Source organism: Canis lupus, chromosome 22 (genome assembly GCF_003254725.2).
Source record: "Canis lupus dingo isolate Sandy chromosome 22, ASM325472v2, whole genome shotgun sequence".
NCBI lineage: Eukaryota > Metazoa > Chordata > Mammalia > Carnivora > Canidae > Canis > Canis lupus.
Window position 1 is genome coordinate 28,042,598 of NC_064264.1, and position 19,076 is coordinate 28,061,673.

Genomic DNA, 19,076 nt, shown 5'->3' on the forward strand with positions numbered 1-19,076 from the left:
TTTCTCCCTGAATCCAGTATGAGGCAAGTTCTCTGCCTTCACTCACCTCATCCCTTATCTTTGCCCCAGAAGTCCCCTTGTATAGGATTTGCTAGTCCTGTACCGGCTTAACACAGACCTCCTTCCAGGAAATCTCGCCAAGATATTAGAGTTGATATCCCTCAGCCCCTGTGTTATTAGGGACATTCTGGTGAGATGCAGCAGCCACATCTGTTTCACACTCAGAAAGCCAATGCAGAGCTCCAGATGCAGGCATGAAAGACATCCATGGTCAGTGGGGAGCTGGTGCACACTGCTGAGACAGGGACAAGTCTGCCCACTCTACTGTATCCCACAGGATATCTCCATCAGCTCATCCAATTCGCAGGCCATGACGTGTTTAACTCCGGGAAGGGTGCCAGCTGCTCCACCAGGCCTCAGCATCCCCAAGATCATAAGCTTGTCGGCAGCAAAGAATCATGTAGAGATCCGCTCATCCTCACAGTTGCCAGCGTGCCCCTTGCTCTCCCAAACGTCCCACTTATCCTTCCTCCCTGCCCTGCTGACTTCAGGCCCACCACCAAATACACAGAAGCAAAGGCCATACAGAACTTGCTTAACTAGCTCCTACAAACTGGATGAGGTCAAATCCTGATAATAGACCCATATTCTATACGATTCTCATGTTTCCATTTATCTGATCAAACCATTACTAATACAGAATTTGGTACCAAAACTAGTTCTGAAAAACAAAACATGTTTAATGTTAATAATCAACTGATTCTTCACTTGAAATATTAGTGATTCCTACTTCCATTTGACAGTAAGGTATACTGAAGGACTACATTACATGTAAGATAAAGAACTCCACTCACTGTTGGGTCAATAATTATTTATGATTTTATTCAAAGTCCCTTTGAAGACCATAAGAAATGAATTCTTAGCTAATATCAGTTTGGGAGAGGGAAAGGAGGTCACTTTTTTTTTAATGTACAGATGTTGATAATATAAAATTAACCATACAGATATTCTACTTCCATAAATGCTTCTAATAATCAATTACAATGTTGCTTTAATACTATAATGTTCTCATTAAATCAACATTGCTTAACTAAAATGGTCATGTTTAAAAGATGCTCATATCATTTTTATGATCACTCTTGAAATTTTCTGGTAAAGTATATTATATAAATGACTTTGATAATGTGCTCTGAATAAAATGACATAAAGCTTAGCAGAAGAACCACTATAATCAAATGTCCAGAGAAGGAAAATGTGTGAGCAAGGAAAAGAAAGCATGAAAGCGTGTGAGCAAGAGAGAGAGGAGGGAAGGAGAGAGAAAATCATTTGGACACATTAATGAGCCTCAACAGATTCTGGCTGAAATATTTAATGACATCACTGAATATCACATTTACCATTAACTCCAACAGGAAATTTTGCAGAGCTCTTTAATGCTCAAAGAAAAGAAAATATAGTGCATATTTACTGAGATTTTTTTAAACAGAAGATGGTTACTTTTCTTGGTTGCTCCCATTTCTTCCACTCAACAGGACATCAACATTTAAAGCCTAGGTCAAAGATGGCTTCATATGTGAAGCCGATCGTGGCCCATACCAACTCTGTTTCATTAAATATATTATAGTATCAATCACACCAAATTGTAGTAACTTATTTTGCCTGTCCCTGAGATGATGAAGACTTGAGGTCAGAGTCTAAATTTAATTTGTCTTTGTAGCCCTGTGTCTAACAAATAATAAATGCTAAATATAGGATTGCTGGATTAATCACACTGCAGGATAGGTGTGATGATTAATTTTGTGTCAAACTGACTGGGCCACAGGGTGCCCACATTAAACATTATTTCTAGATGTGTCTATAAGGGTGTTTCTAGATGAGATTAGCATTTGAATTGGTAGATTCAGTAAACAGACTGAGCAGGTGGGTATTATCCAATCTGCTAAGTACCTGAATAGAACAAAAAGTGAAGGAAGGGAGGAGCCAGTCCTTGCTCAGCTTAAGCTGGGACAACAGTCTTCTCCTGTCCTTGAACTTGGACCTCGTGAAGAGGACTTATCCTCTTCTCTTGTCCTTGGATTTACACCATTGACTCCTGTGGTTCTCAGATCTTTGAACTTGGACCAAAATTGCACCACCAAATGTCCTAGGTCTCTAGCATGTAGTTGGCAGATCATGGGACTTCTCAGTCTCCATAATCACATGAGCCAATTCCTTTTAATAAATCATATATATCATACAGAATATATATGCCTTCTGTTGGCTCTATTTCTCTGGAGGATCTTGATTAATATGAGAGAAGGTGTCAACATTCTGTGTGTGAACCCTACCACAGCATATCCGGTATCTTCAAGATTTTATTTCCTCCAAGAGAAAGTGGGATGTAGCTATTCCTTATCAACACAGGGAAGTAATTTGAAAGTCCTAGGTCAAACCCTAAAACCAGAAGCTGACATATTAAGTAGGATACCCAGTACCCCCAGGTATGTTGGTAGATCCCAGCATATCTTCAGTCAAAGAGAACAAATATACACAAATACTGACCCGAGTAGCAAATTTTCCTAAAGCCAAACTGACTACATTCTAAACTCAATTAACATGGCTTTAAAAAAAAAATAAAAAATGGTTATTTTAATGAGCACTTGGTGACTGCCAGACAATATGCAAATACTTTAGCATTTTTTTCTCATTTAACCTTCACAACAGTTTTATGGAGTAGGCATCATCACCATCATTTTCACATCGCAGATATGAAAATGAGATACAGAGGCCAGGTGAAGCCCTGGCACAGCCACAGTTAGAAACCAGGCAGCCTGAGTATAGAGCCAAGCTCTTCAACTCCACAGCAGGTTCTGTACTCTCAATAAGTCCCTCAATTATTCCTAAAATATTATTTATTGAAATGGCAATGTTCAGGAATTTTTATACCTTTCCTTTAAAACTCACTGAAAAAGTTTAGAGCAAATTTAGAAAAAAGAAAAAAGAAACCTCCATCTTTTGTGAAAGCAAAAACAGTCAGAAATCCAGACTGCCAAATAAAATATACCTGTCAAAGGCTGTAAAATCTGGGAGGCTGCCGGGAGCTGACATGTATCTACAGAATTTCCTAAAAGTAATAATCGCAGTTATGAAAGGCCTATCCAGTGAAAAGTAGAGACAGTGGTACTAAAAGAGCAAACATAAAGACATAGCATTTTTTAGAATCCAGCTCAGTTGTCAAGGGGAGGTCTACCTGAAATGGGAAGGGAGTCAGAAGCCTTTATCCCAAGAGTCCTTTACTATATAATGGAAATGAGGAAGACTCTGGAAATGACAGCTTTATTTAGAAAGTATTTGAAATAACTCACTCAAGTCAAAGATTTGGACTCCTCCAGCTCAGGACCAAATTATGTGTGCCTCCACCCACAACACTCCCTGCAATACTGGCAAATACTGGCCCCATTCGGAGATGGGGAATAACCACAGGCCACAAGAGAACTATGTAGGAAAGCAGCAAATATCAAGAGAAATATAAGTAATAGGCCCATGAGGAATAAACATAACAGGAAGAATTACCCAAGGAAACACATGAAGAATTTGGACAAGTAACACTTCATAAACTGGGGAGGGGGGGAGAAAGAAAGAAAAGAAAAATTACAAACAAAAAGCCTCTCTTCAAAAAAAAAAAAAAAATTCAGGGAAGAAGTACAAGGGTTCAAATGATAAAATACAAGATAACTGAAACATGAAAACAACCTGACAGAGCTCTGAAACACTATAGAAATACGGTTTTAAGAGCCACTTGGGAAACTAAAAATTATGCAGAATTTGATTGAAAACATACTAAGAAAAAAAAAAACCTAATGGGAAAACACAGTAAGTGAAATCAAAAAGTTAAAGATGAAGACCACGAATGTGAAAAACAAAGGAGAAACATGAGATGTATTTTCAGGGTTATTAAAGAAGAGAACAGAACAAAAAATATACTTTGCATATGATTTAAAAGTCTGAAGACAGGGATCCCTGGGTGGCGCAGCGGTTTGGCGCCTGCCTTTGGCCCAGGGCGCGATCCTGGAGACCCGGGATCGAATCCCACATCGGGCTCCCGGTGCATGGAGCCTGCTTCTCCCTCTGCCTGTGTCTCTGCCTCTCTCTCTCTCTCTCTCTGTGTGACTATCATTAATAAATAAAAATTTAAAAAAAAAAAAAAAAAAAAAAAAAAGTCTGAAGACATAAATGCCAGAGTTTAATGGTAGGAACCAGGAAAAACTGATATAGAATCATTAAAATCAAGACATAATCAATGAAGTTACTGAACTTTCTAGTAAATTAAAAATGGTCCACAGATATCTGAACAAAAAGCAAAACAAGAAAGTAGATCAGTTTGCTTCAGTCTTCACAGTGGCACCAAATGCCATATAGCAGTAAAGCAATGTTTCCATATTTCTTAGAAAAATAAGAATTTAGACTAAACAGCTTTGATAAATATGGTTCATTATCACAAATAATAAAGAAATCAGTGGCAATCTTAACCTTAAAAGGATGATAAAAACAAGAGGAGGGAAAAGGGATTTAAAAAGAAATATCAATTTTGACATCTTTCGTAGTAAAAAGTCAAAAGATGTTGCTTAAAATTCAGTCATTTAAAAAAAAAATTACCAGAACTCAGCGGGTTAACCTGTTTTTAATTGAAGTACTGCTGACATACAAGGTTGTATTAGTTTTAGGCTTACAACATAGTGATTAGACAATTCTATACATTATTCATTGCTCACCAAGATAAGCATAGTCACCATTTGTCACTATACAATGGTATTAGAATATTATTGACTATATTCCCTATGCTGTACTCTTTATCTCCAGGACTTACCTATTTTATCACTGAATGTTTGTATTCATCTATTTCACCCATCCCCTGACACCTCTCTGGCAAGTAGCAGTTTGTTCTCTATATTTAAGGTTCTATTTGTCAAGTAATAGCATCACACTGGTGAAGACACATTAATTTGAAATTAATAAATTCCTTCAGTTTAAATTCACGTCCTATTTCTTCCATTATATTGGAAGCAAACTGAAAAAAATAACTCTTTATTAGAAATACAAAGTATAGGGGTGCCTGGGTGGCTCAGTCAGTTAAGCATCTGCCTTTGGCTCAGGTCCTGATCCTGGGGTCCCTGGACTGAGCCCCTCGCTTGGGGCCCCTGCTCTGTAGGAAGTCTGCTTCTCCCTCTGCTCCTCCTCCCACTCATGCTCTCTCTCTCAAATAAATACAATTTTTTAAAAAATAAATACAAAGTACAAATATGATGTTTTATAAAACCATCCCTATTTACTTGTATATATGCACACAGAGACGTTGTAAACAATGTTCACCAAATGTTAAAAGGTGTGAGGCAAGGTGGTGACGGTGCATGCTTTAATGTTTTAAAAATGAGCAATGCATCATCTTTTCAAATAATAAAGCCATTATTCTACTTTAATAATTGCATAATATTTCTCAGATCCCTATATATTATTTTGTTCTCATTTCCCAGATAAGAGAAATTAGAAACCCAAAGGTGAAATGACTTGATGGAAGAGTGACCTAATTCAGAATATTTTAATAAATATGTGACATACCTACTAGTTTCGATTGTTATCAAATCTACTGACGTGGCCCAATAAGAGGATGACATATATTATAATTATATATGCCTGAACTGCCACCTACAGTAGGAAATTCCAAAGAGTACTCAACATAAGGCCAAAGTCACCAGGCAATTCTTCTAGAAGGTTGCCACACACCAACCATGTGTTAGAGTTAGTGACCATTGAGGGCACTTCGAATTCTGAAAATGTTTGACTTTATGATGTGAAGTCATACAACAAAGCCATGAATCTCTCTCTTATGCTATAAAATAGTATCAATAACACACTCACATTTAGAGCTCTATGCTTTAAATTGTTTTCACAAATTCATCATACTTTCTTTCCCCCCATAGCAACTCTTGAAATAGTAGGACAGGTGTTATTAATTCCACCATGCAGTTGAGAAAATTAAAATTCAGAAAAGATGTCACTGGTTCATGATCATACAGATTATTACAGAGCCAAGACTTGTTTTTCTGTCTTTGTTCTATTCCATGTTTATTATCCAAGCAGCTACTCTACAGAAACTATAGTAGCCTATACCTGATAATATATTTATTTATATACCTGGGGTTTTCTGAGCAACTATGCCTACTTAGTTCAAAATGGAAAAAAAGGCTAGGTTGCTGTGGATTCTTTCTATCCTGTGTGAAAAGCGAGCCTTGGAAACTCATGGAAAAGAACTTTAAAGCACCCACACTATAAATGCCCATCACTATGCTACAAACTCTTTTTTTGGTAAGAAATTAAAACTTTCTCATAAAAGTTTGCTATTGTCCTCACAGTTTCCATAAAGAAATGAAAGTCATTCACTGCTAATACTGGATGGTTTAAGCAGCTGTTCATCAGAGGTAGTCAGAGAGCAAGTTTTCATGTTAACTCTGATAAGCTGGGCTAATGTATATGCAAGCGTATATTTTGGACACCTGCTCTAAACCAGCAGCTGAGAAGCACTTGGTAAACACACCCTGGAGCGGCTGGAAAACAAATGGAGCAAAGCCAGGTTTGTGCAGCCAGGTCCACGAACAAGCCGCCTCATTCACGAGGAGAGCAACTGGTAAATACATTCATAAGCATATATACCATATTTTACGATAATACTGTGAACAGGAAATAACAGGAATGGAATCTTTTCTGAATTTATTTGATGTTTTCTAATGGCAGATGGTAGGGGGCAAATTCAAATGCAATGAAATTGAATAAAAGAACTTAAAAACTGAGTAAAGGAAAGAACTTAATGCAAATATAGCTATTTTCTAAGGAAAGAGAAGATGAAGACTGCTCCCGGAAGTGAGACTCTTGGTGTGGCCAGAAAAGGAATTCTGCAAATGCTATTCAGGCCATTTAAATATTAGACCCTAAGCAGAAAGGCACAGCATGATATTCTGTGGCTCTTGGCAAGATTTGATCACCATTGGCATACTGGAAATGTACTGAACAGTCTTAAGAGCAGTATTCAAATCTCTTTTCAATTATGTAGACAGTGGCAATGTTACGTCCACTGCTGACACTTTAAAACTTCATTTTTTTTTAAGATTTTATTTATTCATAGAGACACATAGAGAGAGAGAGGCAGAGACACAAGAGAGGGAGAAGCAGGCTCCATGCAGGGAGCCCGACATGGGACTCGATCCCGGGTCTCCAGGATCACGCCCTGGACTGAAGGCGGCGCTAAACCGCTGAGCCTCCCGGGCTGCCCTAAAACTTCATCTTAATAGTGACCTTGTCAATACACTTAAAATACAGAAAAGATAAATTTTCAAACTCTGCAATTTTCTTCCTGAATCAGACATTGTTAAAATTAACAGTATCTGATTCAAGCAGGCTTAAAAAGAAGCACCAATGTATTCTCTGTTCTAAGGCATCTATAAGTGGAATTACAGATCAAAAATATGAAAAAGAGCTATAAGAAAAAAAATAATTCATCAGGACAAACATACATTAAGTGAAATACTGCTCCTTCCTCTATATAGACTTTTGAAAAAGACTTTTATAAGCTAGGAGGCACAATCATTTAGAATGAATCACATATATTATAATCAATCAAGATAATATTTTCAGAACTTATCCTCAGGGTAAGTAGTAACACAATGATTCTCTTTGCCATCATCTTCAGTTGTCATAAAATTAGTTACAGAACAAGGACATTGTCAAAATGAATAAATTCACAAAGTTAATACAGATCCATTCAAACATAAAAATTTAATAACAATTGAATGAAAACATAAAGTAATACTTTACCAACATCATACATAAGGGATAAATATACTTTGGATGGTAATGAGTGAAGGTTTCCATATTTACATAGGGACAAGCCAGGAAAATTTAAATTTACTACCTTAGCTTTAGGGAGTCCATAATATCATGAACTTTACTTTATGAATGAAATTATCAGCGGTGTGCTGGTTCTAGCTCATTCCTTGGCTCATGAATGCCAACTGTTAAATTTTAAGGATCCCTGCAAGCTAGTTTTTAAATCACTGAAACCAGCCATAATGAGAGTATTTACACCATGGGAACTGACAAACGCTACAGATTGGGCCTCCTGACCCCACCACCCAGAGCCAGTTTAAAAGCACCTCACTGATCACATAAAAATACACAGTACAATTAATTCTCACAAAGTAAATTCCCCCACTTAGGCAATACTGGGGTCAAGAAAAAGAACATTACCATACACCCACAAGTCTCTCTAGTATCGCGTGTGAATCAATACTCCCTCTAGAGGTCTGAAAAATCTTCTAGGTACAAATACTAGAAAGGAGCAATGTTAGCAATGATGAGAGAAGGCAATGTTAAATCAAAGTATAAGCTGGAAAGTCATTTGTAAGCAACTGTGAAGGTAGGCTGGCAAAAAAAGACACAACTCGATGCACATTTACTTGACAATAGCATGAGCAGTGTGGAAGGAAAATATGAAACAGCAGGTGTTGTGCAGCTATGCAACGGTTATGAGTTATGAGGCACATGTCTATGTACTAGACATGTTGAGCGTGAAAACCTTAGGAAAGAAATACTGTAATTTTATGTGTATTTCCTACAATTTTTATATTCTAACCAGTACAGAGTATGAACACATAAAGTGATAGCCAGCTTCTGATTACTGCTGAAATTCACAAGATTTTTCCCCCCTCTAACTTTAGAGTGGAACCTGTCTGTGAAAAACCAAACCCTTCCTCATCCCACTCCTCTGAAGAAAGCTGATAGGGCTGGAGCAAAGAGGACAGCATTTGACAGCAATCCTGTGCCATGTCGTACTGGTATCAGGATTACACTTGTAGGAAATAACGTATATTTACACAAAATCTGGCTTCTTTTGTTTTTGCTTTGTCCCAGTCATCAGTTGTATACAGTAGTTTCCCAGTTTTCAAGATTTATCAACAAACTGATTCTTTAATTCCAGCTTAAGTTCTAGAAACTGAGGACACCTAGAACTTATACAAAAACAAGTTGCCTCCTTACAAATGTTTTCATATTTAAGGGTTTAAAAATTAAAAGTTACACTTTATAGATAGATGTATGTACAAAGTATTGGCCTCTGTCTCATACTCAGACATGGAAGTGCTCTCATAATAACTGCCCCCAAGTAATGTTCAACATAAGATTTTCACTGCAGTTACAAAATTTGATGAACTAACCTTTATTGTTTTCCTCTTCATATGGATATTCATTCATCCATTTGTCTCTAGAGTCACATTGATCCTGCAAGAAAAACACACAACAACAAATAATGAGAAGTTCCACATGCTGATGACATTCTTCCATTGGGGGTGAACAACTTAATTCTGCAATTTTTTAGGCTTTTGATTAGTAGAACAACATAATAAAAAGCAATAACCAAAGAATTTTTTTTCTTTAGTTGTTTGTTGCTTTTTCTCTACCAGCCACTAAAAGCCAAAGTGGAGGAATGAAAGAATAGAAATTGGATCTCCAACTATGACAGCTCCTGGGCACAAGATAATGAAGATCTGGAGAAAGATACGGGAGAGAGAGAAGAAAAAGGGAGGTAGCAGAGACAATGTGAAGGAGAAAATGCCAGAATTTGGTTTAAAAGTAAACCAGTAAACTCCTCCTGGAGCACTTGGCTTCCTTATTCTTAGCAACCAAAAGATTTTTAAAGTAATGCTATTTTCCAGAGGAAATGATCTTTTTTCCCTTACAGTTGATACAAATATGCAGCATAATTAATATGAATACTTTTTTTGTACCTCCATGTTGATCAATACACAAGTAGCTTTTTTTTTTTTTTTAAGATTATTTATTTGAGAAAGCATGCACACAAGTGCATGCGACATGCCAGGGGAGGGGCAGAGGGAGAGAGTCCTCAAGCAGACTCCCTGCTGATCACAGAACCCACCACAAGGGCTCAATTCACAGCCAGGGGATCATGGCCTGAGGCAAAACCAAGAGTGGAGCGGGCCACCCACTTAACCCACTGGGCCACCCAAGCATCCTCCCTGCCCACCCCCACCGGTAACTTGTTAAAAATTAATCTGATATATGCCACTTCTTGAAAGCTTCCATATCCCCAGGACCATTTGGATCTCACCAAATATAATTAAATATTGCTAGACTAGAGAGTTCAGATTACAATAAACCACTTGCCCTATTTGGAAGAATCTTGAAAGTCCTGTTTATTTTCATTCAGCATTATATAACTTACTTCAGAATTCCCACTTCATGAGGCAAATTTTCTTTGGCATTCAGTTAAGTCAGCTTAGTAGGCATAAATGACTTTGTTTTCTCATTTGGAATTATACTCAAGAGGAGACAGGCCTTGGCGTTCATAGCAGCACCCACTCTGTGCCAATGGGCCACCACTGAAGCACCAGGCCAGATTTCCTTTCCATGTGGTCTCCATACATTTGAAAACAAAAAGGGTTCACTCACTCATAGTACCTTAAATGAAATGTAGCACAATTCACAAGTTCCATGGGCTTGCCTGTAAGGAGGATTGGCCTTTAATTTTATTCTGGTTTTAAATCAATCAATCAATTAACCAATTTCTGTCTCTCCTTCCCCTTTGCCCCCTCCTTTCCTCCACACTCTTAATATTTATATATATAAAAACAATACATTTATGTCTCAAAATGCATCTTCTAATATATACTACAGCTTTTACTACTAGAAATGCTAGTGAAAAGCAACATAACATAAATGTAATATTTTAATAATATTTTAACATTACAATGGCAAACTAGATAAATTCTCTTGAAATTCAGAGTACAATTCTATTTTATATTATGAAACCATAATATGGTATCCCTTGAAAGAATGAAAAAGTCATCTAAAACACCATGTTCTTATCAAACATGTCCTGTCCTTTCTCGTCTTCAAAATATATCTAAATCAATCAGTTCCAACCTAGCAAAATGTACTGGGTACATCAAAAACTGGTTTCAATCTTACATTCCAATTTTCTATGATTTTTTTCACACTTTGATATAGCCTGGCCATTTTCACATGATATTCAACTTCCTACTGCTTATTCCAAACTTCATAATACTCCCATTGTAGGGATATATTTACTCCCAAATTTTTGCCTAATAATTTATGATCTTGTGCTACTACTGATAACGTTTCAACATCCTTCTATGTAAATCTTGTCTACACCAGGGCCTCTGCCAGCCTGGATAATGCCTTTGTACAACTAGAGCAGACACAGACAGACTCTAATCAGGAGGGAGGCAAGCAGAGCCCACAGATTTTCACCACCATTCGTCCCTCAGCCACCCTCATCTACTATACTTAGCTGCTCTAAGTCTGCACCTTTAATTATTGCCTTAGGATATAGTTATAGAAGTATAATCACTAGATCAAAATAATAGGAACTTTTTTTCTGGTTTTCAAAATATCTTTTTAAACAGACCATGCTAATTTATACTCCCAACAGAAAAAGATGCACACGCTAACATAGTGCCATTCCCATCTTTATTTCCTGAAACACAGCACATTCCCTAGCACATTTCAGGGGATCAACAAATGTCTGTCAAATGAGTAAATGAAGCTAATGACAAATGGAAGAAAAGTAAACTCATCTTTCCATCAATCATGTAGAATTGTCTTATCCATGTAACTATAGCCTTCATCATATAATCTGTATTTTTAGTTAAAATTAATTCTGAAATAAACATTACATTATGAACCATACATAACACAATATCCCACATTTTGATAGCATTTTGGGATTTATGGAGTAGCCCATGATATAATTTGTACTGAAAGCAGTTCCGTGACTTGAGTATAGGAACTACTTTAAGATCTATTTGACAATGATGAGATCAATTTTATACCCAAGGTAACTAGTTAGATAATGTCAGGGTCCTCATAAAACTCCTTAGTTCCACATCTGAGCAGTGTTCTTTGTGGTTTATCTTTACAACTGCCTACAACTTCAATGTATTTTTATTTTATTTTTTTAAAAGATTTTATTTATTCATGAGAGACACAGGTAGAGGGAGAAGCAGGCTCCATGCAGGGAGCCTGACGTGGGACTCAATCCCGGGTCTCCAGGATCAGGCCCTGGACTGAAGGCGGCGCTAAACCGCTGAGCCACCCAGGCTGTGTGTACGAATTAAAAACCTGAGGCAAATGTATGTTTTAACTCTGAGGAAAACCTGGTAATAATGCTAACTTGTGTCTTCCGTGTAACTCACGTTCCTCAAAGCGTGCTCAAGCTCATCTCCTGCTCTGCAGTTCCCAACTGGCACCCCTCTACTTTAAGTAGCACAAATGGTAGCAAATGAAGACACAGTTGAGAGCTGAGAAGACCTATTCCTAGGGTCACCTCTGCCTCCCCACTGGCCATCTGACCTGAAACAAGTCATCCAACCCAAGTCCCAACTTCCTTCTCCACAGAGGCGGTGTTAACAGTAACATCAGTTCTATCTACCCCACCTACCCTAAGCAATGTCTACACAGCAATCTGTGCTGCACATTGGAATTATCACTCTTTAATCAGTGGCCCAGATATTAAGCAAGAAAACAACAGGATCTCCCAAAGCTGAGACCACAAAATAAGCAGATGAATCTCTCTTTTATTCATGCTAAGGGACCTTTGTTTTGCCCCCCCAAATCCCCATCAATATCAAGCCATGATATAAAATACAAAAATGGCTCATTTCCAGCAACAGTTTATATCTCATTAATTTCCTAAAAGATTACTTAACTCTGCCAAATAGGTTTGTAAAATTATCCAGTAAATCTTCTCAAAGCACAGAAGTTTTAAAGGCTACTATCCTCATCAAAAATTCATCACACATGGTTTTGGTGCTTACTTTCCTGGCTTCAAAAATGATTCTCGGGGCATCTGGGTAGCTCAGTGGTTGAGCATCTGCCTTTGGCTCAGGTCGTGATCCTGGGGTCCTAGGATCAAGCCCCACATCAGGCTCCTTGCAGGGAGCCTGCTTCTCCCTCTGCCTATCTCTCTGCATATCTCTCTCTCTCTCTCTCTCTCTCTCTCTCTCGCTCTGTGTGTGTGTATGTGTGTCTCATGAATAAATAAAATCTTTTAAAAAATAAAAACAAAAATGATATTCTCAATTGTCAGGTAAAGAAGCAGCAAAGAGTTGGTCACTTATTTCAATACAAAAAAAATGTGAGAAATAAGAAAAGGCACAAAATACTACATTTTGGAAGAAGTTCAGAGTTACTCTTAAACAAAAATACTGCTGCCTATAACTAGTAGTTAATACTCATGTTTTAATGGTGAGTCTGGAAAAACTTTAGCAATAAAGAATGATCTTCTAAATTCTGTTACTTTCTAACTCTTGTTGTCTCCCCTAAAATTTCCTAAAAGGAACTGTAAGCTTTCTTTGTAAGTCAAAGAGAGTACCCTGGGACAACAGAACTTGACCTTGGCCAGAGGCACATGGATGCCACCACCCACCTCAATGAAGAAGGAGTCACACTTCAAGGTGTGTGTTTATGATTATTACTCTGTAGTAACAGGCTGCTGACTCTTCATCACATCCTCAATGATCTATTATGTTCTCGATCTTTAAAGGTGAGTGTTTAATACATTCTAAATAGTTCAGGACTCAAAAAAAACAAAAAAAAGTTCAGGACTCATAATTACACTTGTTGATAGTCCCCCTGAAAATCCCTTTCATGTATCTTGAAACAGAGACAGAGAAACCCCTTTTAAAGGTGTTTTCAGACATCTGACTAGTCAGGGTATTCTACTCTCTGCCCAAAGGTAATTTAGTTGCTCTGTTTCAAGTAAATTGAATTCTGGTAATGGTACAGCAATCCCATTTGGAATTCTGTCTTCTAGATTCAGTTTTACAAATCATTGCTTCATTAGTTGTGATCTTGTGTTTTCAAGGGCTGATAAAAAAGAGTCAGGTAATAAAGGTTCATATACATATTCACATAACTTTTTAAGCCGATTAAGGAACCTGACAGGCAGGCTTCGGGCATTTAAGTTGAAGATATTATATAATAGATCCATCTTGGCCTTAGTGTGCATCAAGGTTTTTGATACATAAGTTGCTTTTTTTCATTTAAAGTTATTTCTATTTTATCTGTCGCAGTGAGTTATCTTGGAAACTAAAAATATTTGAAGGTTAATCTAAATATTTCTGGAGATAAATGCATATCTAAGTGCTACGTTTTCATAGCTATTTTGACTTAAAATGAAAAGAGACGCTGAAGACACAAAGCAGTGAGCTTGTTGCTAGGTGACAGGTGACACCTACCGTATCTCTTCTGAACTTGTACAGCATGAGATGTCTTACTGCTGAGAAAAGACACACGGATTTCCGTGGCATAAACATCATTTTCTATAGAGAAGCAAACTAGTGTTCAGATATTCTTTTTTAACATAGGCCATAAGTAGTCAGCAATTTACGTCTATATGAATATCCAATTTTAGAAACGCCTCTCACCACGAATAGGAAAAGACAGTTCTTTATCTCCCATTTGGGGAATATGGTTCTACATTCTAAATAATGTCTACATATGAAATGCACATAATTTTCATGATTTGTAATTAAAGAGTGATTATTATTCTTTGTAGCTCATGAATTTTCAAAGTTTTAAAAGAAATCACTTCAACTAGCGTAGGTAGAGTCCACAGAGAAAATAGTATTTTTATAATAAGTAATCCAATTTCCATTATATTTATTAACACAAGACCATCATAAAAAGACCTCATGATTTAAAAAAGAAAATACAAAAACCTTAGATGTAGATTATTTCCTGAGTATATTTTATAATTACACACCTATTTTCTAGCATTACCTCCCTTCCTTGAGAAAAAAACCTAGGCAATTCAGGTAATGATATGCAAACATCAAGAACTCTTCTATGCTCATAATTTCAGGATTTCACATGACAAGACTATGTGCTTTCTCAAGTTGGGAAAAGATCTGAACATGAATATTAGACAGACTGAACACCAGCATTAAATACCTGACATTAAAGTGATTTAGGGAAAGCTGTTTAACTTTTACATGCCTCTGTTTCTCATTTATTAATATTTTATCAAAGGGCCCCTGGGTGGCTCAGTCCATTATGCCTCTCCTTTTAGCTCAGGTCATGATCCTGGGGTCCTGGGATTGGGCCTCACGTTGCGCTCCCTGCTCAGTGGGGAGTCTGCTTCTCCCTCCTCCCGAGGCCCTTCACCCCACTCTTGCTCACATGCATGCTCTTTCTGAACATAAGTAAAATCTTTTAAAAAATTGTATCATAAAATTTCGGGGTATATCATAAAATTTTGGCTATGAACATTGAAAAGGAGAATGTATACAATGTACTAACCAGATTCTCTGGTACATTCAACAAATGTCAGTCCCAACCCTACTCCTTAACATTTATAGTCAAGCACCCAAACCCCTATTTCCACTTAAACTGTCCTGAGAACTAGGAACAATGACCTACTCAAATCCAAGTTGCACTTCCTCATTACCACTGTCAATCATGGATACATGTTTTTTTACAGGAAGGCCTTGGGAATACACAGGCAACAGGACCTCCACCCTAGGCTCTTACAGTACAATGACTCCAACGCATCCATTAAGAGAATTCAATGATACAATTGCTAAAAGAAATAGGAGAAAGGGAATTTCAGGTCCTTCATAACCTAAATTCAATAATCATCCTTATGGAATACTATTAGTTACACAGAAATCAATTGAAAACTCTCCACTTATAAAATTGTTCTTCCCTATTTCCAGCTTTATGTTTCTCTGAAATTATGCTCCCACCCAGGAATTTTTCACTATTAGCAGACAATACAGAAAGAGTAAACTAAGAATTAAGTTCTCACTTGGAGTAAGGTATGTCCCGAAGCTTGAGCAAACATTTAAGGACAGAGTTAACTGAATAAACACCCCATTTTCAGAGGGAGGAGGTAAAGCGAAAGCACACTGACATGGAAATTACTCTTCTAATCTGTTTTCAGCTTCCATTACACTGCATCATTCTATGCAGAGAACAAATAAACCTTTAAAAGAAAGTAACCATAGCAAATGAATTAAGCATTTATTTTTCATATATTGTGCTCAATATAATGGTTTGAAAAGTAATTTATACTATGCTCATATTCAAGTGTAATTGCCATTTTATCGGGACTGCACAGTCAAAAATCTGATTTGTATTGCAAAGGACTGACAAGATGATTAAATTTTGTCTTCATATGTCTAATTTATGTGATTTAGATTACAACGCAAATATGAGCATGTGTGATTTGTACTTGCACAGGAAACTATGGCATATAACACGACATTCTGCCAAAAGTAACTTGGCCACACACAAGTTTGCATTCCCATATAAAGAACATTGACAACTTTCTCTTAATCCTTTCTATCAGGATGCGTTTTAAACCATCATGCTAAAACTATTAAAATCTCTGGAGTTTTTAAGGGGCTGGTAAGAGAAATGAAATAATAGGGTGCCAGTTTGCTTCCTAGTATTTTATGCAAGTATAATGTGGTGGTGTGATTTATACATAAAAAAGCAAGCTTCCAATTTTGAAAACTGAAAATAAAATCATGATAAACACATAGTTGGTACCAATTAAAAATGCATAATTCACACAAGCCTAAGGATTTCTCTACTATTTCACCAAAATGGGCATTGTTTGAACATGGCAAGGCATATATATATATATTATGGAGTAATTACAAATATTATACACTAAAGATCTATGACATATTCAAGAAAAATAAGTTGCCTCATTCAGTATGCAGTATACATATTTGGCTTTCCTATTAATTACTGCCTTCTATGTTTAACTTGCCAATACTAAGCCCGATAAATTCCATTCAAATGCATAGTAAACAGTTTGCTTAGGGAGTAAATTTATTTTCTAGTCCATCACAACAATAGTTGATTAAAATATGTTACTCTTATCCAGTTTTGAATTAATTCATGTGAAATAAAACAAATATTTATTAAATTGTGGGGAAAAACATTCCATCAAACTGTAAAACCTGTGTAGAAAAACAAATGGCACATATTTAATTACAGTTGACATTTAAATGAAATCTGCAATCTCAAAATATTTAACAATAATTAGAAAATATCAGACAAGATATTTTTATGGTATTTTATGTTCCATCTCTTCAAATATCTGAACCCAGGGGAATTTTAACATAGGCGATTTTAAAACAGAATTTGGAGGATGGATCAAAGAACTTAATAGATTTGTTTTGCTGACATTTTGATATAATGATACAGAAACAAGAGGATTTTATACTTTTAATGAATGTCTTATGGGTTGCCGAGTGCCTTACTGAACAATCGCTCTGTCCAGCTGAACTCATCAATCCAGTTTGTGCATTCAGACATCATAATCATTACCCTACATAGCTCATAATCTGGCCCACCACAGATAGCAAGCTGTCAAAATAAAATGCATTATCAATTAGTATTTCTCAATGATGAGCAAATTAGTAGACCGTCAAATGGATTGTATAACCATATGCTTCTCTCATGACTAAATAATACCAGAAAATCAAAATACTATTTGTTGAGAATGACAAATGATATATTAGGTTGATTCTTGTTTATAAGGATCAAAGCCAAAGCCTCTTTTAAAATACTGGAAAAAATATTGAAATTGGAAGTCAACGCAAATATAAGCCAAGTAATTGCTAGCAGATGATGAAGGCCCACTGTTTTGTAATAGTGATATTTATTACATGGTATATATATTGTTATTAATTCATCCATGAATCGCTTAAATGCTAGGAACTGAAGACATTAAAAATCATATGCCACAGTATCGGATTTAAAGAAACTCACAAAGGCGAGACAATTATAAATAAAATAACAATAAATTACCATCCACTGAATATTTACCATATGTTTAACACCGAGTAAGCTGATTGTATTATTTAATAAATTCAAGTACAAGGCATATGACCTAGGATTCAATACCCACATTTTACAATAAAAATAACTGTGCTCAAAGTCCATATTCTCTAACTTCGTCAAGTCACATCCTTGATGACACCATAGCAATTCTGGTGGAAGAACAAAGTATGTAGTCAGAAGTTGAGGGAACCCATGAAGGCTTCACAGAGGAGGTAAAACAAAAGTTGAGTCTTGAAAAGCGGGGAAGAAGAGACATCTCAGGGAAAGGGTATGTATTAGGGAATTAGTACATTTAAATATGACTCTCAGAGCACTCATCTATACATATGTACAAACATGTATAATTTACTAAGAGTGTACACACACATATGAAAGAGCTCTCAGGAATTGGCATATTTACACTAGTCAGCATATGCCACCAAAAGAGGGGCTCTAGGGGCGCTTGGGTGGCTCAGTGATTAAGCATCTGCCTTCAGCTCAGGATGTGGTTCCGGGATCAAGTTCTGCATCGGGATCCCTGCATGGAGTCTGCTTCTCCCTTTGCCTATGTCTCTGCCTCTCTCTGTGTGTCTCTCATGAATAAATAAATAAAAATCTTAAAAAGAAAAGGAAAATTTTAAAAAGAGCTCTAACAAGGAAAAGAAGTCTATGATGTGGAAAGATACTGTTTCAAGTAAATAATAAAAACAATCCTAAAAGTATGACTTCTAGTGGCTTAGGTATGCTGTCTTATAGTACAAAGGGATTTATGTTATACATACTACATCACAAACACTAAAGTGATTTAAAGAAACTAATTTTAGAAAGCTGAATGTAAACGACCTTTCCCACAAGCTTTGTTATGATCCATGATTTAAGATATTTCAGACATGGGCAGCCCTGGTGGCCCAGCAGTTTAGTGCCGCCTTCAGCCTGGGCCATGATCCTGAAGACCAGGGATCGAGTCCCGCGTCGGGCTCCCTGAGGGAAGCCTGCTTCTCCCTCTGCCTGTGTCTCTGCCTATCTCTCTGTGTCTCTCATGAATAAATAAATAAAATCTTTAAAAAAAAAAAAAAAGATATTTCAGACATTTCCAACCCTTATACATAAAATATATTTCAAAATATTATTCAAATATGAATCAATGAAAATATGCCCATAAACAGTACATA

General features: G+C 36.7%; 1 protein-coding gene across 13 annotated transcripts in view; it reads right to left on the reverse strand.

Moving 5' to 3' along the window:
- The window catches only part of KLF12 (KLF transcription factor 12), a 590,647-nt gene that overhangs the window by 286,926 nt on the left and 284,645 nt on the right, over positions 1-19,076 (reverse strand). For all 13 annotated transcript variants that reach the window (XR_007404879.1, XR_007404880.1, XM_025441137.3 and 10 more), the window contains one exon: positions 9,243-9,306. Coding sequence is in view for 9 of the 13 variants with exons in the window: in XM_025441137.3 (XP_025296922.1) it covers positions 9,243-9,275 (33 nt within the window). In the remaining 4 variants the exon portion in view is untranslated. The remainder of the gene's footprint in view (positions 1-9,242; positions 9,307-19,076) is intronic.